Raw genomic sequence first — 24,517 nt, 5'->3', positions numbered from 1 at the left:
TTTTTTAATGGATAATTGTAGTTTTTATTTCATCATTCATTAGTGAATTTGCACTGGTACTTCATAAAGATTTGATAAACTTATATGTTTTTCCAGAATGCAGTTGTGGAAAAAGAATGTTGCAATGTATGTTGCAAATGTGATGGAGAACCAGGTGCCCACGGCCCTTGGGGACAAATGGGAACAAAGGTAAGTCATTGTGCAAAAGATCTACCAATCTCACTGAAATTAAACTCAGTGTCAACTTAATGGCCTAGAAACTGGCATTTCTGGGGTCTTAAATGAGGCAACATTTTTTTCCTGGACAGCAAATTAGGATAAAAGGAATTTCCACCAGTTTTTCACCTCAAGAATGAAGCGCACAAATTTCCAAACATAATTTGGCCCTCCCTACGATCCACCTGCAGAATCCCTATATATCTAACTTAAATGACAGCCAGTGTTGTTGGTGCTTAGAATTTCCTGTAGTTACACTCACAATGCACTCGGATAAATTAAAACTGGAAATGTATTATATGCTTTGAGTCTAGACAACTATGGACTTGCTTCTAACTGCTTATGGGACTGTGAGACGACTGGGATATTTCCCCTCCTCTGAGAACCTCTCAGGAGCAGCTATGGAATTCACAATGGGCATACTTTCGTATGCCATTATCATTGGGGAGGAGGAGGAACAGGAGAAAAGAAGAGTAAGGCAGCGTTTCAAGAGCATGTGCCTTTCAAGATATTGGGCTGAATTTTTACCTTAGCATCGGGTTGGGTGCGGTGGGGTGGGGGGGTCGGTGGAGGGCGCCATGTAAGGCTCGCTATCCCGAATGTTCCATCAGTGCATTCTGCAGTCTCTTTTTAACAGAAGTACTCCAATTGAGTTAGTCATGCAGATTTCCCGATCAGTTAACTGGAGCTGGTCTGATGATGTCACAGATGATTTGACTTCAGCTCACCTATTTAAAGGGGCAGTGGACAGATGAGAGTTGAAAGTTGTTGGAGGTGGTCCAGAGGTTGGTCTGAGAGTTTGCTGTTGCTGTGAGATAGACCAATTTGTTTCACTATGAAGGTTTGACCATTTCTAAGCAAAGATGCAGCCTCATTGTCAAAAGGCTGCATCCAGGTTTAGTGATTCCTCCCTAGAAATCCTGCTCCAGGGAGTGAGAATCCACAAGGAGGCGCTCTCCCCTGGTGATAGGAGGAAGATGCCAGTAACTGAAACAAAGAGGGCATGATTAGAGATCGCCGAGGAAGTGAGCAACAGGACTGTTGCCAGCCGCTCCTGAATCTAGTGCAGGAATTGATTTAATGATCTCATGAGGACAGGAAAGGTGAGTACAATGCCACATTCAACTACATCCTGATGTGCGTGTCACCCCAATTCCATCACTCTGCCTTACCATGCCTACTCCTGCACATCACTTCACACACCCTCCAGGTGCACCCATCCCTCATTGTTTATGTAGCTACTCATACCACCACTGACACTCACCCTCATCCTAATGGAATCATAGAAATGCCACAGAAGGAAGCTGTGATAAATTCTTAAGACATCACTAACAAACACACTTTACAAGATAGCTCCAATACATCATGTTACTTGTCATTTATGTAACCACAATGTAACACCACTGTATTACTGTATACACTAAACCTAGATGCACACCTTGACCACAAGGGGAGAACTTGTGGGAGACACTCCTTACCTGATCACACAGGTATAAAAAGGGAGGTCCCACACAGGATCATCATCTTTGGAGTCCTGTGAATAAAGAGTTAAGGTCACAAAGTGACCTTGTCCCCAGAATGTGCCTCGTATAGTTTCATACTGTAGAGTAAGGACTTTACATTGGCGACGAGGATGGAATTTCACGACCCACGAGAATGGCCACCGGTAGCACTGTGTTGGGGAAGACTGGGACAATTTTGTCGAGAGGCTTCAGCAAAGCTTCGTTACGAAAGAATGGCTGGGGGATGCAGCGGCCGACAAGCAAAGGGCTCATTTCTTGACCAGCTGCGGACAAAAGACTTACGCGCTCATTAAGGACTTATTAGCACCTGAAAAGTCAGCGGACAAAACCTTTGAAGAACTGAGCAAATTGATCGGAGAGCACCTCAAACCAGCGAGCAGCATACATATGGCCTGACACAGATTCTACACCCACCGACGTCGTGAAGGACAGAGCATACCGGACTTTGTAGCGGACCTCCGGCGTTTGGCCAGCCTCTGTAAGTTCAGAGACACCTGCAGGGGGGAGATGCTAAGGGACTTCTTTATTGAGGGCATCGGTCATGCGGGAATTTTTCACAAATTAATTGAGACCAAGGATATACGCGTGCAATTCGGCCTCTAACACGGCAATGGATCAGGGAGTCAACATCATCAATGCGACTCAGAGCCCCGCAGGCAGGCAGGGGCAGTCCGACACTCCCCAGGCAGCAATAGACCCCAGAGTAGGACTTCAACAGAGACAATGGCAGGCTGAACGGACATTCACGCCATCACAGCGGATAATGCAGCCCGGGATGGGGCCATTGATACCCACTAATAGGGTACGTAAGAGCAGTCAAAGGGACAGTCAGCGTGGAATGCCTGGCCATAGTCCCTTTGTTCCCAACAATGGAAACTTTAACTCATGCTGGAGATGTGGGGGAAAGCACTCAGCTAGATCTTGCAGATTTCAACAGTTTTTATGCAGGAACTGCAATCTCAGTGGCCACTTTGTTCGAATGTGCAGGAAGTCTGCAACCAGACTAATATATGAAGCTGATGGACCAGAAGAGGGTTCTTTGAGGCAGGATGACTTTTGGGGCAAATCAATGGACGCCAAGGTTCAGCAAGTCCATGTGGCGAATATTCACAGTTCATACACCAAAATGCCACCAATGGTGATGAGAGTTTTATTAAATGGTATCCCAGTACGCATGGAGCTGGACACTGGGGCCAGCCCGTCACTCATGGGCGTTCAGCAATTTGAGAAGCTATGGCCACTTAAAGCCAGTAGACCCAAATTAGCACCTATTGAGACACAATTACGTACTTACACTAAAGAAATCATTCTGGTGCTAGGTAATGCAATGTTGGCTGTCACACACAATGGATTAGTGAATCGGCTGCCACTCTGGATTGTCCCGGGCAATGGTCCCGCACTGTTGGGGAGGAGCTGGTTAGCCGATATGAACTGGAAATGGGGAGATGTTCACGCAATGTCATCTGTGGAGTGAAGTTCGTGCTCACAAGTACTACAACAATTCGATTCACTATTCCAAGCTGGCAGCGGGACTTTCAAAGGCACTAAAGTAGTGCTACACATCACCCCGGACGCCAGGCCAGTGCACCACAAAGCCAGAGCGGTGCCGTATGTGATGCGGGAAAAGATCGAGAGCGAATTGGACCGGCTGTTGAGAGAGGGCATCATCTCGCCTGTTGAATTCAGCAACTGGGTGAGCCCCATCGTTCCCGTCCTAAAAGCGGATGGCTCTGTCAGGATCTGTGGCGACGACAAGGCCACCATCAATCTGGTGTCCCTACAAGATCAATACCCGCTCTAGAGAGCGGAGGACCTCTTCGCCACGCTGGCAGGTGGCAAGCAGTTCACCAAGTTGGACCTCACTTCAGCCTACATGACCCAGGAACTGGCCGACGAATCTAAACTACTGACCACCATCACCACGCACAAGGGACTGTTCGTTTATAACAGGTGCCCGTTTGGCATCCGATCAGCGGCCACGATTTTTCAACGAAACATGGAAAGCCTGTTAAATCCATTCCTGGAACGATCGTATTCCAGGACGACATCCTCGTCACGGGTCGAGACACCGAGGAACACCTCCACAACCTGGAGGAGGTACTACGCCAACTGGACCGGGTAGGCCTGCAACTCAAGAAGTCTAAATGTGTGTTCTTAGCTCCTGAGATTGAGTTTCTGGGCAGGAGGGTTGCTGCAGATGGGATACGGCCCACCGAATCCAAAACAGAGGCGATTTGACGAGCACCCAGGCCCTGCAATACATCGGAGTTGCTTTCATTCCTGGGACTGTTGATCTATTTTGGGAACTTTCTGCCGAACTTGAGCACGTTGTTGGAGCCGCTACATGTGCTCCTGCGTAAGAGTTGCGTTGATTTTGGGGAGACTGTCAGGAACGGGCTTTTGATCGGGCGCGAAATCTACTTTGTTCAAACAAGTTGTTGACCCTGTACAACCCCTGTAAAAAATTGGTTCTGACATGTGATGCATCGTCCTATGGGGTTGGGTGCGTGTTGCAGCAGGGCAATGCTGAGGGTCAACTACAACCTGTGGCTTATGCCTCCAGGTCGCTCTCTGAAGCAGAACGGGGATATGGGATGGTCGAGAAGGAAGCGCTTGCATGTGTCTATGGTGTAAAAAAATTGCATCAATACCTCTTTGGTAAGAAGTTTGAATTCGAGACGGACCACAAGTTTTTAACATCCCTGTTGTCAGACAGCAAGGCTATCAATGCCAACGCATCAGCTCACATACAGCAATGGGCTCTCACGCTGGCTGCTTATGACTACTCCATCCGGCACCGGCCCAGCACTGAAAATTGCGCTGACGCGCTCAGCAGGCTTCCACTGGCCACCAACGAGGGGGCAGCAGAGCAAAGCGCCGAGATGGTCATGGCTGTCGATGCCTTTGACAGCGCAGGCTCCCCCATCACAGTCCGCCAGATCAAAATCTGGACAAACAGAGATCCCCTCCTATCCCTGATTAAGAAATGTGTCCTGACTGGGGATTGAGCGCCCGCACACGGAGCATGCCCTGAGGAGGTCAGACTGTTCCACAGACGGATGGATGTGCTCTCCATCTAAGCCAACTGCCTACTATGGGGCAGCCGGGTAGTTATGCCCCAGAAGGGCAGGGAGGCATTCTTCAGGGAACTCTACAGCGAGCACCCAGGCATTGTGCTGATGAAGGCCATTGCCTGGTCACACGTTTGGTGGCCAGGAATTGGTTCAGACCTGGAACACTGTGTTCGCAGGTGCACGACATGTGCCCAGCTGGGTAATGCCTCCAGGGAGACCCCGCTCAGCCCGTGGCCCTGGCCCACCAGGCCATGGTCATGCATTCATGTTGACTACGCGGGCCCATTCATGGGAAAGATGTTCCTTATTGTGGTAGATGCGTACTTGAAATGGATCGAGTGCATCATTCTGAATTCATGCACGTCATCCACCACCGTGGAAAGCCTACGTGCATACTTTGCAACCCATGGCTTGCCGGTCATCCTGATAATGGCCCATGTTTCACAAGCTACGAATTCCGACAGTTTATGTCGGGCAATGGCATCAACCACATCAGGACTGTGCCGTTCAAGCCGGCCTCCAATGGTCAGGCGGAACGTGCGGTCCAAATCATTAAGCAAGGTATGCTCAGGATTCAAGGACCCTCCCTACAATGCCGCCTATTGCGTCTCCTGCTGGCCTATAAATCCTGACCGCACTCGTTCACAGGTGTCCCGCCCGCAGAGCTACTAATGAAACGGACACTCAAAATTCGGTTGTCCCTCATTCACCCAGTCCTGACCGACATAGTTGAGGGCAAGCGCAAGTCACAAAATGAGTACCATGACCGTAATTCGAGGGGGAGATGTGTAGAAATAAATTATCCTGTATTCGTCCTTAATCACACCATGGGGCCCAAATGGCTTGAGGGCACTGTAATTGACAAAGAGGGGAATAGGGTCATCATGGTAAAACTCAACAATGGTCAGATATGCCGTAAGCATCTGGACCAAGTTTTAAAAAAAAGGTTCAGCATCGACACCGAGGAACCTGAAGAAGACCATGAGATGGAGCTTATAACACTGCCAGTGAACGAGCAACAAGAGCAATCAAAAGAATGCACAGTCCCTGCGGTCAGCCTGGACAGGCTGGAATAACCACAGGTGACAGACACTCACGTCAGTGTCCAACAACCAGAGCTCCAACTGCAGCGCTCCACGAGGGAGCGTAGACCACCTGAAAGACTAAACCTATGATCCCAAGAAGACTTTGCGGGGGGGGGGGAGGTGATGTCATGTATGTAACACCACTTTATTACTGTATACACACAACCTAGATGCACACCTTGACCACAGGGGTGAACTTGTGGGAGACACTACTTACCTGATCACACAGGTATAAAAAGGGAGGTCCCACGCAGGGTCATCGTCTTTGGAATCCTGTGAATAAAGAGTTAAGGTCACAGAGTGACCTTGTCCCCAGAATGTGCCTCGTGTGGTTTCATACTGTAGAGTAAGGACTTTATATTACTTTTATTGTATTTACAGCAGTGGTTGCATTACCAAGGTGGTCAACCAGGTGGAGCTCTATATTACATTTCTCCCTCCTTAATGAAGAAGTAATCATAACAAAATAATCATCATACATAATTTGCATGGTTATACACAACAAAAGATAGGGGGGCCGAAATTCAGCCTCCCGAAAAGGCATTTTACCACCAGACAGTGGCGGCCACGCGGCAGAGTCGAGAGGCCGCTGATTTGCTGTTGAATAGCCGCCTCTAATGAAATTCTCCTGGGGGTTTCTGCAGCAGTGTTGAAATCCGCCCCGCTCCCCCCAGTTCCACCGTGGTCCTGTAGATGTGGCCTTAAAGATGTCATCACAGCGCGCACTGCAGCCTCGCCGTCCTGGAAGTGACATTCCGACAGCTTTTTATGTCAGTGCACTGTGCCGGATCAAGACCGCCAGCAGAGGTGAAATGACTGTTGCGTGAATCTTCATTTTTTTTGTGAAAAGTTTTTTGGACTTCTGAAAAGTTTTGCACTTGCTCTTATCATATCGCCATTGAATACTAGTAGTCTGGAGGCCTCAATCTTTATTCCACAAAGGCCTAATTGTGAAGATTGAGCTTGCAGAGACAATGGGCTCAATGCTGGCAGGGGAACGCCTTCTGCACATTATGTGTGCCAGGGAGGCACGCAGGAGAAGATGGCGCTGTCAGCAATGGCTCCAGAGGCAGCGGGCAAAGGATGGCCAACATAAAAAAGGGCGTGTAAATGGTGACAGACCTCAAAGCTGCGCGACTGATCAGGAAGGATCTGGCATGAGGAGGAGGGTCAGGTACGCTGACCCCCCACACCAGATAGTGGCGACATACAAAGAAGGCAGGATGCAGATGAGGCAGATACTTGCCAGCCGCAGGCTGCAGGGGCTGAGGAGCATGAAGAGGATGAGGGAGAAGGCAATCGGCCAGCTGCCATAGGAGGAGCCCAGCATAGAGTTGTGGGAAAGAAAGTCCTATTGTGCAAGGGTCTACTGCCAGCAGTTTTCCTTCATGGAGCTCACAGATAACTAATGTCACTGCAGGCTCTGATTCAGGAAGGACATCCTTAGGGAGCTGTGCAATCTCGTGTGGCCAGATCTGCAGCCTCAGACAAGGCTGAGGTAAGCTCTGAGTGTGGAAACCAAAGTGACCATTGCACTAAACTTCTATGCAACTGGCTCTTTCCAGTCTGCCACTGCAGACATCTCAAGTATTTCTCAATCTTCGCCCATCGCTCCATCCGTCAAGTTACAGATGCTCTCTACAAGAGAAGGCTCGAATGCATTTTTCCCTATGAGCAAGGAGAAGTAGATGGAGTGGCAGATCGGATTTGTGCGCATTGCAGGGTTCCCCAGGGTGCAGGGTGTCATCGACTGCATACACATCACATTGAGGATGCCACAAACCAATGCGGAGATGTTCATGAACCAAAAGGGATTCCACTCCCTCAACATGCAACTGGTGTAACCACCAACGCATGATCATGGCAGTTGATGCCCGGTATCCAGACAGCAGCCACAATGCCTTCATCCTGCGCCAGACCAGTGCGCCCGCCGTATTTTTGGCCCCAAACCAAGATTGTGGCTGGCTGCTTGGTGACAAGAGATATTCACTGTGCACTTGGCTGCTGACTCCCCTTCGCAACCCCAGGACTGCTGCGCATGCTCTCGACCAGCTCTGGCCCTGGAAGGGCCGGCTGAAGACCCTCGGAGGGTTTAGTTGGCCTTGGCTTGGGCGACTCCATGCTTAGAGGCAATGGCGGAGTGACAGGTCTGGGGTCAGGGATGATGTGATCCTGAGAGAGCACATCATCATCATCCTGTTTTGAGGAGTCTGCGCCACTCCCCGGGGGCAGCACACCGGCACCAATCTGAGCGAGCTCAGGTCGGTGCTGTGGTGCGACACCGGAAGAACCGGAAGGTCCCCGTGGCGGACCCAGCCGCGAAAGCAAAACTGAGGTCTCGCGTGGCATCCAGCTGCGTCTGCATGAGAGCAACCACAATGTCAAAGCCATCAGAGATGACAGCAGTAAGATGCTCTGTGGCCTGTTGCCCAGAGTGCATGCGCATTCTGAGCTTCCAGGGCGATGGCCATCCTCTCCAAAGCAGTACTGATACGCTTGTTCACTTGCGCTTGTGCTGTAATGGCAGTTGCCACATCCTCAACGAGTTACGGCATCACAGCTGGATCCGCACGGTCAATCTGGGAGTCCACCATCACCTGCATACTGGCAATGATGGGCGCAGAGCTGCTGACAATGCAGGAGGCAGACTCCTCCACATTCCTCACCACTTCCGACAGCCTCTCTGGCACCCTTGTCACTGCCCCCAACATCTGGGAATGCATAGCCTCCACCCTTCTTTCATATGCCCCAAGATCTATGAACTCGTCTGAGTCCTCTTCAGCAGAACTCGTCCCCAGGAGAGATGGCACCCAAGGTTTTCTTTGCCCATTACCATGATGCAGCCCGCTAGGCCCCGGTGCAACACCCAGTGCAAACCCCTCTGCTATGTCTAACTGATCGGACCATGTACTCCCAGTATCTGAGCTGGCACATGTGACTATATTAAGCAGTGACACGGTGCTGGCAGCAGTGTCCCCCTCTTCCTTCACCTCATCCGACATGACGCTAACAGATGGACTGGCCTCCAGGGTGTCGTCCAGGCTCGTGCCCCCAACGTCCCCCAGAGTGTCAGGATGGCCATAGCTGTCAGTGCCCTCTTGGTGTCCTCCAGGCTTGGCCTCTCAATGTCCTCATCAGGCTCTCCCTGGCCTCGGCTGCCACTTCACTCTTGGCTGTCCTCCAGGCTTGGCCTCTTAATGTCCTCATCAAGTTCTCCCTGTCCTCAGCTACACTTACCCTCAAGGCTGTCATCCTAGCTTGTCCTCCCACTTGCGCCAGTGCTGGGGCTCTCGCCTTGGCACTCACTCGATCTCTCACCTGCAAGCATAAATGGCACAAGGGCTGCCATGAGGGGGAGATAGGGAATTGACGCATGCTGGCTGCAACTTGCACACTTTCATCAGGAAACGCACAGTAGGCGCTGGCACTTTCAGGGAGAGATAGCATTAAAGGAAGGCCTTCAGTTACCCATACAGCCCACAGCGGGATCGGCAGTACCGGAGGCCACAGGGAAGGCAGCATGTCTGCCCACTAACACCTTGACCCTCTCTTCCAAAGGAGTGAACAGCTGTATGTCATGCTCCCCACCACCAGTCCTCCTTTGCTCCATTTGGTTATGAGCAACCTTGGCCTGCAAAACAAAGAATGGTTGCTGAGTAGCACAAGAGTGTGTCTCTGACATGCAGCTATAACTGTGACATGAAAGGGAGCCTCCATTGCGAGAATGCACATATATGTATATATACAGGCCTCAACAATCAAATGCTGCTATAGTGAAGGTGGGAAATAAGAGAAGGATGAAGGACAGGCTTGCAGATGGAAGGTCAGCAGCTTCTGGAACAGGTACTCACTTTCATCAGACAAATTATGTAATTTATCCTATTGCATGGGGTGGGGGTGCAGTCATGAATGGAGGTCCCTGACACTTCCACAGATATCTCTCTGCAGGCATTAATGAAAACTTCCCAAGTCGGTCTGCCGGCATCAGGTTACAGGACTCGTACTCCTTCCCTCCACAGCATCCATGAGTGTCTCCAATTCTGCATCCGAAAATCTGGTTGCCCTCCTTGCTACTGCTGCATTAGCCATGACCTCCACTCAAATGCCTTTAAGAAGGCCAGGGACCAGCTGGCATATTAGGAATAAATTAGTAATAGGTGAATTTTGCGGTCCAAACGGCATTCCCCACCCAGACCACTGCAAATTGTCGAATCCTGCCAGACAATACCAATGTCCGCCATTTCTTTTTCAAAACGTTGAATATCGATCTAATGGCCACCGCAACCATTGCAGCGGTAATGGCAGCCAAAAGGCGGTAGGTGCATCCTGTTTTGGTTGGATCTGAATTTCGGCCCCATGGACTTATTTTGCCATATTTACAAATCAAAGAGGATACCTTCACTCTCGAACAGAACCTGCCAAACATGGTAATGAACTTAAACTCATTCTAGGCTGATCCTGAAGTGAGTTTTCCTCCAAGGGCAACCCTTGATTTACATGTGGACTCCCTCCAATTTCAGGCTGTTTGTCTACCTGACTCAGACTCGGATTTAAATTCTGAGTTTCTCTTGGACTGGTTTCTAGCACATCTGATGTAGGATTTGCTACTGGTACTCTACTTGTAATAAGACTATCTGACTCATCAGAACTAATCGAATCATTCCAACGTTCAACTCCTTTCATATCTGTAGGTAAAATATGATCAATGTGAACACACCTAACCTGTCCATCATCAAACATCTTGACTAAATATGTGCGAGGACCACATATCTTCACTTCTGTTCCTGGTAATCACTTTAAGTATTTATGGTGATGGTTCTTCACTCTAATTTTCTGATTTAATTTCATACTTCTCTTTCTTACTCTATCTCTAGCATGATTCTCTTTCTTTCTTAATTGTTTCCCTTCTACTGACTGTGCCAGGTTTGGCTTTAACAACGAGAACCTGGTTTGTGGCTGTCGTTTGAGAAACAACTCTGCTGGAGTTCTACCAGTAGTTGTATGAGGAGTATTACAATAAGTAATCAGAAATGTTGCCAATTTATGGTCCAATGACAACTGACATTTCTTTGGATTTGGATCCAACATTTGCTTGATGAGGGCACGTTTTACAATTTGTACTGTGCACTCTGCTGCACCATTTGAAGCAGAGTGGTATGGTGGAACCGTGGTATGTTTCACACCATTTCTGCTCATGAACTGTGCAAATTCTTCTGAACAAAATTGCAGCCCATTATCAGAAACAATTTCTTCTGGGAGGCATATGAAGAAAACAATCTTCGCAAATTGTTTGGTGTTTTACTTGTTGTTTTCTGCATCGGAAACACCTCTACCCATTTCAAATGGCTATCAATCACAATGAACAATTGTCCCTCTAGCTCAGCAAAATCTACATGTAACCTTTGCCACAGGATGGGAGGCCATTTCCATAGCTGTAATGGGACTGGTGGTGGTTTCTTGTGCACCGATTGACATGTTGTACACTGACTAACGATGTAATCTATATCTTTATCTCGACCCGGCCACCATAAGTAACTGCATGCAAAACTCTTCCCAGTTGCTGGTCATGAAGATCTCCTAACAATTTGCACCTGAATATATTTGGAATAACCATTCTTGCACCTCACATGATACAATCTTTATCCACTAATAATTCATCCCTACGAATGAAGTATGGATGAATATCTTTCTCTGATACTTGGTTTGGCCAGCCATTTGCTATGCAATCATACATCTTTAACTGGGTCATCTTTGGTTGCTCTACCAATCTCTTCAGCTGTGACTGGCAGTTCATCAATGTATGAAAAATAGAATACTTCCTCCCTATTGGGTGTAACTTGTGATGGGGATGGCAACCTGGACATAGCATCCGCATTACTGTGATCAGCAAATTGTCTGTACTCAATGTCATACATATATGCTGAAAAAAATCAAAGCCCATCTCTGCATTCAGGCTGAAGATAATGTCGGAACTTCGGAATTTGGATGGGGGATTGCTGTCAGGGGCTTATGGTCAGTATGATGGTAAACTTACTGTCATGTTTGTAACCTCTCGTAAATGTAACCTTCATGTAACAACACTATATACTGTATACACCTGAGAAATGCACACCTTGACCACAGGGGGTAAACTTGTGGTCATCCAGGTAAATAAAGGGAGGTCCCATGCAGGGTCATCACTTCTTGATCCTGTGAATAAAGGTACAGGTCACAGAGTGACCTTGTCTCCAGTATGTGCCTCATGTTGATTTGCTGTAGTGTGTAAGGACACAACATTTGGCGACGAGAAACGGGAATCAATGACTCAAGAGATTGGCCACCGGTAGCACGGAGGAACGGTACTGTGTTGGTGAGGTCTGGGATGATTTCGTTGAGAGGCTCCAGCAGAGCTTTGTCACGAAGGACTGGCTGGGAGCGGCAGTGGCTGACAAGCGAAGGGCACATCTACTGACCAGCTGTGGACCCAAGACGTACGTGCTGATGAAAGACCTGCTCGCACCCGAGAAGCCGGCGGACAAGACATTCGAGGAGCTCAGCAAACTGATTGGTGAGCACCTCAAACCGGCAAGTAATATACACATGGCCCGACACCGATTCTATACACACTGACGTCGGGAAGGGCAGAGCATACCGGACTTCGTTGCGGACCTTCGGCGCTTGGCCAGCCTCGGTAAGTTCACAGACGCCTGCAGGGAGGAGATGTTACGGGATTTCTTCATTGAGGGCATTGGTCATGCCGGGATTTTTAGGAAGCTAATTGAGACCAAGGACTTGACCTTGGAAGCAGCGGCATTGATGGATCATACCTTCATGGCGGGGGAGAAGGAAACCAAGATCATATACGCACGCAACTCTGCTCCCAATGTGGCGATGGAGCAGGGAGTTAACATTGTAAATGTGACTCAGAACCCCGCAGGCAGGCAAGGGCAGTTCGACACCAACCAGGCAGTAACAGACTCTAGGGTTGGCCCGCAACAGAGACAATGGCAGGTTGAATGGACATTTACACCATCACAAGGGACAATACGTTTCGAGATGGAACCATTGACACCCACAAAACAGAGTGCTCAAGAGTAATCAAAGAGACAATCAGAGAGGAATGCCTGGTAACAGCTCTTTTGTTCACAACAATCTCAGCTTATGCTGGAGGTGCGGGGGCAAACATGCAGCGAAGACCTGCCGGTTTCAACAATTCAGCTGCAGAAATTGTAATTTGAGTGGACATTTAGCCAGGATGTGCAGGAAGCCCGCAGCGAGGCTGGTTTACGAAGTGGATGAACCACAAGATGGGTCTGCCTGGGACACAGCAATGGACGCTGAAGTTCAGCGGGTCCATGTGGCAAACATCCACAGGTCATACACAAAAACACCACCTATGATGATGAGAGTACTATTAAACGGCATCCCGGTATGCATGGAGCTGGACACAGAAGCCAGCCAGTCACTTATGAGTGTCCAACAATTCGAGAAACTGTGGTCACTCAGAGCTAGCAGACCCAAACTAGAACGCATTGACACGCAATTACGGATGTACACCAAAGAGATCATCCCAGTGCTAGGCAGTGCAATGTTGGTGGTCACACATAATGGATCTTAGAAACGGCTGCCACTCTGGATTGTCCCGGGAAATGGTCTTGCGCTTTTGGGGAGGAGCTGGCTAGCCGAGATGAACTGGAAATGGGGAAATGTGCACGCCATTTCATCTGTGGAGCAAAGTCCATGTCAACAGACCGTACAAAAGTTTGAGTCATTATTTCAACCTGGCGTCGGGACTTTCAAAGGCACCAAAGTAAGGATGCGCATCACTCCTGACGCCACACCAATGCACCACAAAGCCAGAGCTGTGCCATATATGATGCAGGAGAAAATTGAGAGTGAGTTGGACAGGTTGCTAAGAGAGGGCATAATTTCGCCCATTGAATTCAGCGACTGGGCAAGCCCCATCGTCCCTGTTCTAAAAATGGATGGCTCGGTCAGGATTTGTGGCGACTACAAGGCCACAATCAACCGAGTGTCCCTTCAGGACCAATACCCGCTTCCGAGAGCAGAGGATCTTTTTGCCACGCTGGCAGGTGGCAAGCTGTTCACTAAGTTGGACCTCACTTCGGCCTACATGACCCAGGAACTGGCCGAAGAATCCAAGCTACTGACCACCATCATCACGCACAAGGGGCTGTTTATTTGCAACAGGTGTCCGTTTGGCCTTCGTTCAGCAGCCGCTATCTTTCAGAGGAACATGGACAGCCTGCTCAAATCCATTCCCGGAACAATCGTATTTCAGGACAACATCCTTATCACGGGTCGAGACACCGAGGAACACCTCCACAACCTGGAGGAGGTGCTACGCCGACTGGACTGGGTAGGCCTGCGACTAAAGAAGTCCAAGTGTGTGTTTTTGGCCCCAGAGGTCGAGTTTTTGAGCAGGAGGGTTGCCGCAGACGGGATCCGACCCACCAAATCCAAAACGGAGGTGATCCGTCGCGTGCCCAGGCCCGGCAACACATCAGAGTTGCGTTCATTTCTGGGACTATTGGACTATTTCGGGAACTTTCTACTGAAGTTAAGTACATTGCTGGAGCCGCTACATGTGCTCCTGCGTAAGTGTTGCGATTGGTTTTGGGGGGACTGTCAGCAACGGGCTTTCAATCGGGCGTGGAACCTGCTTTGTTCTAATAAGTTATTGACCCTGTACGACCCCTGTAAGAAATTGGTTTTGACATGCGATGCATCATCCTATGGGGTTGGGTCCGTGTTGCAGCAGAGTAATGATGAGGGCCAACTCCAACCTGTGGATTATGCCTCCAGGTCGCTCTCCCAAGCAGAAAGGGGGTATGGGATGGTTGAAAAGGGAGCACTCGCATGTGTCTACGCGGTGAAAAAGATGCACCCGTATCTTTTTGGCAGAAGGTTCGAGTTAGAAATGGACCACAAGCCTGTTGTCCGACAGCAAAGCTGTCAATGCCAATGCATCAGCTCGCATACAGCGATGGGCTCTCACGCTGGCTGCATATGATTATAGCATACGGCACCAGCCAGGTACCGAAAATTGCGCTGACGCGCTCAGCAGGCTTCCACTGGCCATCATCGAGGGGGCAGCGGAGCAAAGCGCGGAGATGGTCATGGCTGTCGATGCCTTTGACAGTGCAGGCTCCCCCATCACAGCCCATCAGATCAAAACCTGGACAAACAGAGATCCCCTCCTATCTCTGATTAAGAAATGTGTCCTGACTAGCGATTGGGCGCCCTCACAAGGAGCATGCCCTGAAGAGGTCAGACCATTTCACAGACGGATGGATGAACTCTCCATCCAAGCTGACTGCCTACTATGGGGCAGCCGGGTGGTCATGCCCCAGAGGGGTCGGGAAGCATTCATCAGGGAACTCCACAGCGAGCACCCAGACATCGTGCTTATGAAGGCCATTGCCTGGTCACATGTATGGTGGCCGGGAATTGATGCAAACCTGGAACACTGTGTTCGAAGGTGCACGACATGTGCCCAGCTGGGCAATGCCCCCAGGGAGGCCCCACTCAGCCCGTGGCTCTGGCCCACCAAGCCATGGTCACGTATTCACGTAGACTACGCGGACCCGTTCATGGGAAAAATGTTCCTCATTGTTGTTGATGCATACTCGAAATGGATCAAGTGCATCATATTGAATTCGTGCACGACATCCACCACAGTGGAAAGTCTGCGTGCGGTCTTTGCGACCCACGGCTTGCCGGACATCCTAGTTAGCGACAATGGCCCGTGTTTCACTAGCTATGAATTCTGGGAGTTCATATCGGGTAATGGCATCAAATATGTCAGGACAGCGCCGTTCGAGCCGGCTTCCAATGGCCAAGCGGAACATGCGGTCCAAATCATAAAGCAAGGCATGCTCCAGATTCAAGGACCCTCCTTTCAATACCATCTATCGCGCCTCCTGCTGGCCTACAGGTCCCGACAGCACTCGCTCACGGGAGTCCCGCCAATGGAACTACTCATGAAACATACACTAAAAACTCGGCTGTCCTTCATTCATCCAGTCTTGTCAGACATTGTTGATTGAAAGCGTCAGTCCCAAAATGAGTGCCACGACCGTAACTCAAAGGAGAGATGGATAGAAATCGATGACCCTGTATTTGTTCTTAATCATGCTGTGGGGCCCAAGTGGCTCGAGGGTACTGAAATTGGAAAAGAGGGGAATAGGGTCATAGTGGTCAGACTCAACAATGGGCAGATATGCCGCAAGCATCTGGACCAAGTAAAAAAAAGGTTCAGCATGGACACTGAGGAACCTGAGGAAAGTCATGAGATGCTGCCCATACCACTGCCAGTGAACGAGCAACAAGAACCATCAGCAGCATGCACAGTTCCTGCGGTCAGCCCGGATGAGCTGGAATCACCACAGGTAACAAAGACGCATGCCAAGGCTCAACAACCAGAGCCCCAACTGCGGCGCTCCACGAGAGAGCGTCGACCGCCTGAAAGACTCAATCTTTGACCCAAAGACGGTGGGGGGGAGATGATGTCATGTTTGTAACCACACATAAATCTAACCTTCATGTAACAACACTGTACACTGTATACACCTGAGAAATGCACACCTTGACCACAGGGGGTGAACTTGTGGGAGACACTCCTCACCTGGTCATCCAGGTATATAAAGGGAGGTCCCACACAGGGTCATCACTTCTTGGTCCTGTGAATAAAGGTACAGGTCACAGAGTGACCTTGTCTCCAGTATGTGCCTCGTGTTGATTTGCTGTAGTGTGTAAGGACTCAACACTTACGACTATACAAATTATTTGTGGAACTGTTTGACCCCAAAAATTAATGCCAAAGTTTCCCTTTTGATCTGTGCATAATTACACTGTGAGTGCATGAAGCAAAAGCAATTGGTCTCTCCTCCCCATGATATAGTACATGAGAGATCACTGCTCCAACTTCATACGGAGCGACGTCACATGCTAGCTTAATCTCCTAGATATGTTGTGGTGAACTAACATGGTGCTCTCTACCAATTGGTTTTTACACTCCTTGAATGCTGTGTCGCATTCTTCTGACCACTTCCAATGGATCTGTTTTTAACAGCTGATTCAGTGGATGTAACACTGTAGCCAACTTTGGTAGGAACTTCCCATATTAGTTCAAAAGCCCCAAAAATGATCGAAGTTCAGTGACATTCTTGGGAGTGAGTGCATTTCTGTGCATAAGTACTCCATGAGTTTTAAAATAACTCACATTTGGGAGGAGTCATTCGTACTCTGTGCTTCTCTAGCCGCAATTATGGATTTTCCTGTTTGGTGCTGAAATGAGTATCATCTACATAACATATTACCCCTTCAATGCTTTGCAAAATCTGGTTCATCAACCCTTGGAATATGGCGGGGGCGGAAGACACCCCAAATGGTAGCCTATTAAACTGATATGGGCCAAAATGAGTATTTATAGCCAAGCATGACTGCACTCCTCATTTAGTTCAAGTTGTAAGTAGGCATTTGTGAGATCTAACTTTGAGAAGATCTGACCACCTGACAGCGTTGTGAACAAATCTTCTACATTTGGCAATGCATTGGGTAGATTACCCTCTAGAACCTGGTTTACGGTTACTTTATAATCACCACACAACTATTTTTGATTGTATCTGTAAATCAATAAATCATTAAATTAAGTGCCCCCTGATTAAAGGAGGGGCACTAAAACCGACAATTAAACAAATTACACTTTAAACATTAAACGGTCAAATTAAAATTTCCCTGGTGATGATGCACTCCCGGCTCTCAGTTGCCCACCTCTCGCGAAAGGCCGCGAGCATACCGGTGGACACTGCGTGCTCCATCTCCAGGGACACCCTGGCTCTGATATAACCGCGGAAGAGAGTCAGGCAGTCGGGCTGAATGACCCACTCGACCACCCGCTGCCTGGACCGGTTGATGGATAATCACCACACAACCTTACCTTACCATCTGACTTTGGTACAACAACAATGGGTGCAGCCAAATTATGTAGATCTACCTTAGAGATAATTGTAATGACTCAAGAGTCTGGTTGCTGTAAACCCGCTCAGGTGCAACCTGATCCATCTTTATTCCAGCCCGAGAGTGCCTGCGTGACAAAGACACCCAGCTTATATACAGGTGACCAAGCACACATGCCATATGTGTATAGCCCGGTGACCTCTGACCACGGCGCCCTCTGGTGTCTGGTGACCCTCAAGCATTAATACATAATAATTGGCTAGAGTTTCGGTTCGAAAATGGTAGATTTACATTAAAATTACCGTTCTCGCTGTGCTATCATTTTTAGTCCTGTTTTTGGCTTTTCACATCGGTAAAAATCGGCGTTGCATGAGGATTCGCGGCACAAACCACGAATTCCGTCAAATTTAGTCCGGAGCCAATAGTGCCGCGAGAGAGGCCTTTGGCGGGGGGGAAACAAAAATAAATTGCGAAAAACATTCACAAATCATTCACAAAACCCTTACCTACTCGCTGAAAAAGAATTAAAAAATAAAAACTTTAACTTACCTTTTTTGCAGATTTTCATAATTACCACTGCTGGCAGCGCTGCACCCACAGGTTTGACCTGTCACTATTCTGAGCGCAGAATTTGGGTCCCGAGAAAGCCAAAATCGATCACAAACGCAATTTGCGATGTTGTACATTGCCGCTCTTCTCCCCGGCCGTACTTGGAAGTGCTGCCGCAAAAGGGTATCCCGAAGATCCCGCCTACCGGGTTTTCGCTGCAGAGGGTCAAATCGTAGCGAAAACCCGGTCGCAAAGTTGTCAAAATTCTAACCCAAAGTTCTCAGTTTCTCGTCTTTGAGTTCTTGCTCAACTTTATCCTTGAGGGTGTATGGTACGGGATGTGGCTTGCAGTAAACTGGTCTAGCGTCCTTTTGCACTCTGACACTCGCCTTGTAGCCTTGGATTGGACTGCCTGTTTCGCAGAACACCTTCAGATACTGCTTGATGACATCATTCTTCGATGCAAATGTCGTTTCAACACAAAAACCCTCATTCCAATACAGCTTCAGTGATCCCAACCAATCTCGACCTATTAAGGCAGACCTGTCTCCTGACACTAATAAGAGAGACAAGCTCTGAAACTGATCCTTGTATTTCACCGGTACAGTGATATGTCCAACCATAGAGATTTGCTGTCCTGAGTAGCCTCGCAGCTCTATCTTCGACTTCTCCAGTGGAAAATCACTCAACTTGTTGAGATAGAGCGATTCCGATACTACGCTCATGGATGCACTAGTCTTCAATTTCCATGGGTATCCTGGTTCCTGCAATGTCTACTTGGATGAAGATATTTTGCGAATCGTTGTTGTATAACCTCATGCTCCTGATGATGTGTATCTCCAGAACCTTCCCGTAATGAGACAGGATTAATAAACAATCTCCTAGTAAAGGATCCCCTTGGAATTAGTGATCATAGCATGATTGAATTTCAAATACAGATGGAGGGCGAGAAAGTTGGATCACTAACCAGTGTACTAAACTTAAATAAAGGAGACTATGAAGGTATGAGGGCAGAGTTGGCTAAAGTAGACTGGGAAAATAGATTACCGTGCAGGACGGTTGATGAACAGTGGTGTACATTTAAGGAGATATTTCACAATTCTCAAGAAAAATATATTCCACTGAGGAGGAAAGGGTGTAAGAGAAAAGATAACCATCCGTGGCGAACTAAAGAAATAAAGGATGGTATCCAATTAAAAACAAGGGCATACAAAGCGGCCAAAATAGTGGGAGGACAGAAGATTGGGAAGCTTTTAAAAGCCAGCAAAGAATGACTAAAAAAAATGATTAAGTAAGGGGAGATAGACTATGAAAGTAAACTAGCACGAAATATAAAAACAGATAGCAAGAGTTTCTATAGGTATATAAAAAGGAAAAGAGTGGCAAAAGTAAATATTGGTTCCTTAGAGGCCGAGACCGGGGAATTAGTGATGGGGAACATGGAGATGGCAGAACCTCTGAACAAATATTTTGTACGGTAGAGGACACGAACAATATTCCAACAGTGGATAGTCAAGGGGCTATCGGTTGGGAGGAACTTAACACAATCACAATCACTAAGGAGGTGGTACTCAGTAAGATAATGGGACTAAAAACAGATAAATCCCCTGGACCTGATGGCTTGCATCCTAGGGTCTTAAGTGAAGTAGCGGCAGGGATTGTGGATGCATTGGTTGTAATTTACCAAAATTCCCTGGATTCTGGGGAGGTCCCAGCAGATTGGAAAACTGCAAATGTAACGCCCCTATTTAAAAAAGGAGGCAGACAAAAAGCAGGAAACTATAGACCAGTTAGCCTAACATCTGTGATTGGGAAAATGTTGGAGTCCGTTATTAAAGAAGCAGTAGCAGGACATTTGGATAAGCAAAATTTGGTCAGGCAGAGTCAGCATGGATTTATGAAGGGGAAGTCATGTTTGACAAATTTGTTGGAATTCTTTGCGGATATAACGAACAGGGTGGATAAAGGGGAACCAGTGGATGTGGTGTATTTGGACTTCCAGAAGGCATTTGACAAGGTGCCACATGAAAGGTTACTGCACAAGATAAAAGCTCATGGGGTTCGGGGTAATATATTAGCATGGATAGAGGATTGGCTAACTAACAGAAAACAGAGAGTCAGGATAAATGGTTCATTCTCTGGTTGGCAATCAGTAACTAGTGGGGTGCCACAGGGATCAGTGCTGGGATACCAACTATTTACAGTCTATATTAACGACTTGGAAGAAGGGACTGAGTGTAACATAGCCAAGTTTCCTGATGATACAAAGATGGGAGGAAAAGCAATGTGTGAGGACACAAAAAATCTGCAAAAGGACATAGACAGGCTAAGTGAGTGGGCAAAAATTTGGCAGATGGAGCATAACGTTGGAAAATGTGAGGTCATGCACTTTGGCAGAAAAAAAATCAAAGAGCAAGTTATTACTTAAATGGAGAAAGATTGCAAAGTGCTGCAGTACAGTGGGACCTGGGGGTACTTGTGCATGAAACACAAAAGGATAGTATGCAGGTACAACAAGTGATCAGGAAGGCCAATTGAATCTTGGCCATTATTGCAAAGGGGATGGAGTACAAAAGCAGGGAAGTCTTGCTACAGCTATACAGGGTATTGGTGAGGCCACACCTGGAATACTGTGTGCAGTTTTGGTCTCCAAATTTATGAAAGGATATACTTGCTTTGGAGGCAGTTCAGAGAAGGTTCAATAGGTTGATTCTGGAGATGAGGGGGTTGACTTATGAGGAAAGGTTGAGTAAGTTGGGCCTCTACTCATTGGAATTCAGAAGAATGAGAGGTGATCTTATCGAAACGTATAAAATTATGAGGGGGCTTGACAAGCTGGATGCAGAGAGGATGTTTCCACTGATGGGGGAGACTAGAACTAGAGGGCATGATCTTAGAATAAGAGGCTGCCCATTTAAAACTGAGACGAGGAGAAATTTCTTCTCTGAGAGGGTTGTAAATCTGTGGAATTCGCTGCCTCAAAGAGCTGTAGAAGCTGGGACATTGAATAAATGTAAGACAGAAATAGACAGTTTCTTAAACGATAAGAGAATAAGTGGTTATGGGGAGTGGGCAGGGAAGTGGAGCTAAGTCCATGATCAGAATAGCCATGATCTTACTGAATAGTGGAGCAGGCTTGAGGGGCCATATGACCTAGGTCCTGCTCCTATTTCTTATGTTCTTATGTCCTGTTGCTTCTCTTCAATGCAATATAGTCTCTGGTGATTGCTACTTTTAGCATTGAACATCGGTTTACTCTTCAGTCGCAGGCCTTCACAAGAAGCCTAGTTTTCTTGCAGAAGAAACACTCTGCCTTCACATATGGCCAACTTTGGACAAGGTGTTGTCCCATACACCGATAGCACGACTTCAATGCCCTTTTACCATGGCCAGTTGCTGAGGCCTTGGGCCCCAACTGCCTTTTACTTTTAACCTGTAGGCGATTCACCTCGATTGGCTGACGGCTGGAAATTCTCGGGAGTATTGATTGGCCACATCCATTGACATAGCAGTCTGACAAACTAAATCAAAAGTCAAGTTAGGGGTTGTCAAAAACTTTTTTTTGATTGTTTCATTTTTTATCCCACAAAGTGGTCACGCAATGCTCTGTCCTGAAAGTTTCCGAAATGACAGGGAATAGATAGTTTTTTAAAGTTACAATGTAACTTAGAAACATAGAAACATAGAAAATAGGTGCAGGAGTAAGCCATTCGGCCCTTCGAGCCTGCAATTCAATGAGTTCATGGCTGAACATGCAACTTCAGTACCCCCTTCCTGCTTTCTCGCCATACCCCTTGATTCTCCCTAGTAGTAAGGACTTCATCGAACTCCTTTTTGAATATATTTAGTGAATTGGCCTCAACAACTTTCTGTGGTAGAGAATTCCACAGGTTCACCACTCTCTGGGTAAAGAAGTTTCTCCTCATCTCGTTCCTAAATGGCTTACCCCTTATCCTTAGACTGTGACCCCTGGTTCTGGACTTCCCCAACATTGGGAACATTCTTCCTGCATCTAACCTGTCTAAACCCATCAGAATTTTAAACGTTTCTATGAGGTCCCCTCTCATTCTTCTGAACTCAAGTGAATACAAGCCCAGTTGATCCAGTCTTTCTTGATAGGTCAGTCCCACCATCCCGGGAATCAATATGGTGAACCTTCGCTGCACTCCCTCAATAGCAAGAATGTCCTTCCTCAAGTTAGGAGACCAAAACTGTATACAATTCTCCAGGTGTGGCCTCACCAAGGCCCTGTACAACTGTAGCAACATCTGCCTGCCCCTGTACTCAAATCCCCTCGCTATGAAGGCCAACATGCCATTTGCTTTCTTAACTGCCTGCTGTACCTGCATGCCAAACTTCAATGACTGATGTACCATGACATCCAGGTCTCGTTGCACCTCCCCTTTTCCTAATCTGTCACCATTCAGATAATAGTCTGTCTCTCTGTTTTTAACCACCAAAGTGGATAACCTCACATTTATCCATATTATACTTCATCTGCCATGCATTTGCACACTCACCTAACCTATCCAAGTCACTCTGCAGCCTCATAGCATCCTCCTCGCAGCTCACACTGCCACCCAACTTAGTGTCATTCGCAAATTTGGAGATACTACATTTAATTCCCTCGTCTAAATCATTAATGTACAGTGTAAACAGCTGGGGCCTCAGCACAGAACCTTGCGGTACCCCACTAGTCACTGCCTGCCATTCTGAAAAGTACCCATTTACTCCTACTCTTTGCTTCCTGTCTGACAACCAGTTCTCAATCCATGTCAGCACACTACCCCAATCCCATGTGCTTTAACTTTGCACATTAATCTCTTGTGTGGGACCTTGTCGAAAGCCTTCTGAAAGTCCAAATACACCACATCAACTGGTTCTCCCTTGTCCACTCTACTGGAAACATCCTCAAAAAATTCCAGAAGATTTGTCAAGCATGATTTCGCTTTCACAAATCCATGCTGACTTGGACCTATCATGTCACCTCTTTCCAAATGCGCTGCTATGACATCCTTAATAATTGATTCCATCATTTTACCCACTACTGAGGTCAGGCTGACCGGTCTATAATTCCCTGTTTTCTTTCTCCCTCCTTTTTTAAAAAGTGGGGTTATATTGGCTACCCTCCACTCCATAGGAACTGATCCAGAGTTAATGGAATGTTGGAAAATGACTGTCAATGCATCCGCTATTTCCAAGGCCACCTTCTTAAGTACTCTGGGATGCAGTCCATCAGGCCCTGGGGATTTATCGGCCTTCAATCCCATCAATTTCCCGACTAATAAGGATTTCCCTCAGTTCCTCCTCCTTACTCGACCCTCTGACCCCTTTTATATCCGGAAGGTTGTTTGTGTCCTCCTTAGTGACTACCGAACCAAAGTACTTGTTCAATTGGTCTGCCATTTCTTTGTTCCCCATTATGACTTCCCCTGATTCTGACTGCAGGGGACCTACGTTTGTCTTTACTAACCTTTTTCTCTTTACATATCTATAGAAACTTTTGTAATCCGTCTTAATGTTCCCTGCAAGCTTCTTCTCGTACTCCATTTGCCCTGTACTCACTGATACCCTCATCACTTGATTGAACTCGTATTCCAAAACGATAACTTGCAACAATTTCCAGGGGCTCAGGACTGTCGTGCTATTAGAATCTCCGTAAGTGATGTGTCCTTTGGCTTGATGGGAACAATCACATTTTTCAAGGTTTCGTACTCCTCAGAGCCGGCTTTAGTCAGGAAAATAGTCTTTTTCTTTTTAACTCCACCCGGTACCATTTTCATCATCGGGGACTTCAATGATAACATTCGCGGTGAAAATTATTTTTAGCCGCTCCACATATGCTCCGAAAGTCTCTTGGTCGTGATGGAACTCACCCAAATGACCTATTATTGCCATAGTTATGGCCATCTGGACTCTGGAAATTCAGCCAAGTGTGCTTCTAATGTGCCTTGGATGTTTAGCTATTCTGCAAAACAAAGAATCTCTCAAAGTCGCTCTGTTAGTTGACTGGAACATTCACCAACAAAAATTTCAGCTAGTGTATCCAAAAATCCAAATATGATATATTCTTTGTAACATCACCAACAACCACATCACACACGATGGC

The 24,517-nt window shown here is 47.5% G+C and overlaps 1 protein-coding gene across 1 annotated transcript in view; it reads left to right on the top strand.

Annotated features, from left to right (window-relative positions):
• LOC139264069 (collagen alpha-3(VI) chain-like) overlaps positions 1 to 24,517 on the top strand; it is a 176,618-nt gene that overhangs the window by 35,003 nt on the left and 117,098 nt on the right. Inside the window, exon 5 of the mRNA XM_070880166.1 lies at positions 97 to 189. Coding sequence (XP_070736267.1) covers positions 97 to 189 — 93 coding nt within the window. The remainder of the gene's footprint in view (positions 1 to 96; positions 190 to 24,517) is intronic.

This window comes from Pristiophorus japonicus, chromosome 5 (genome assembly GCF_044704955.1).
Source record: "Pristiophorus japonicus isolate sPriJap1 chromosome 5, sPriJap1.hap1, whole genome shotgun sequence".
Lineage (NCBI taxonomy): Eukaryota > Metazoa > Chordata > Chondrichthyes > Pristiophoridae > Pristiophorus > Pristiophorus japonicus.
Note: the sequence above shows the minus strand (reverse complement) of the source record. Positions and strands in the feature narration are given on the sequence as shown.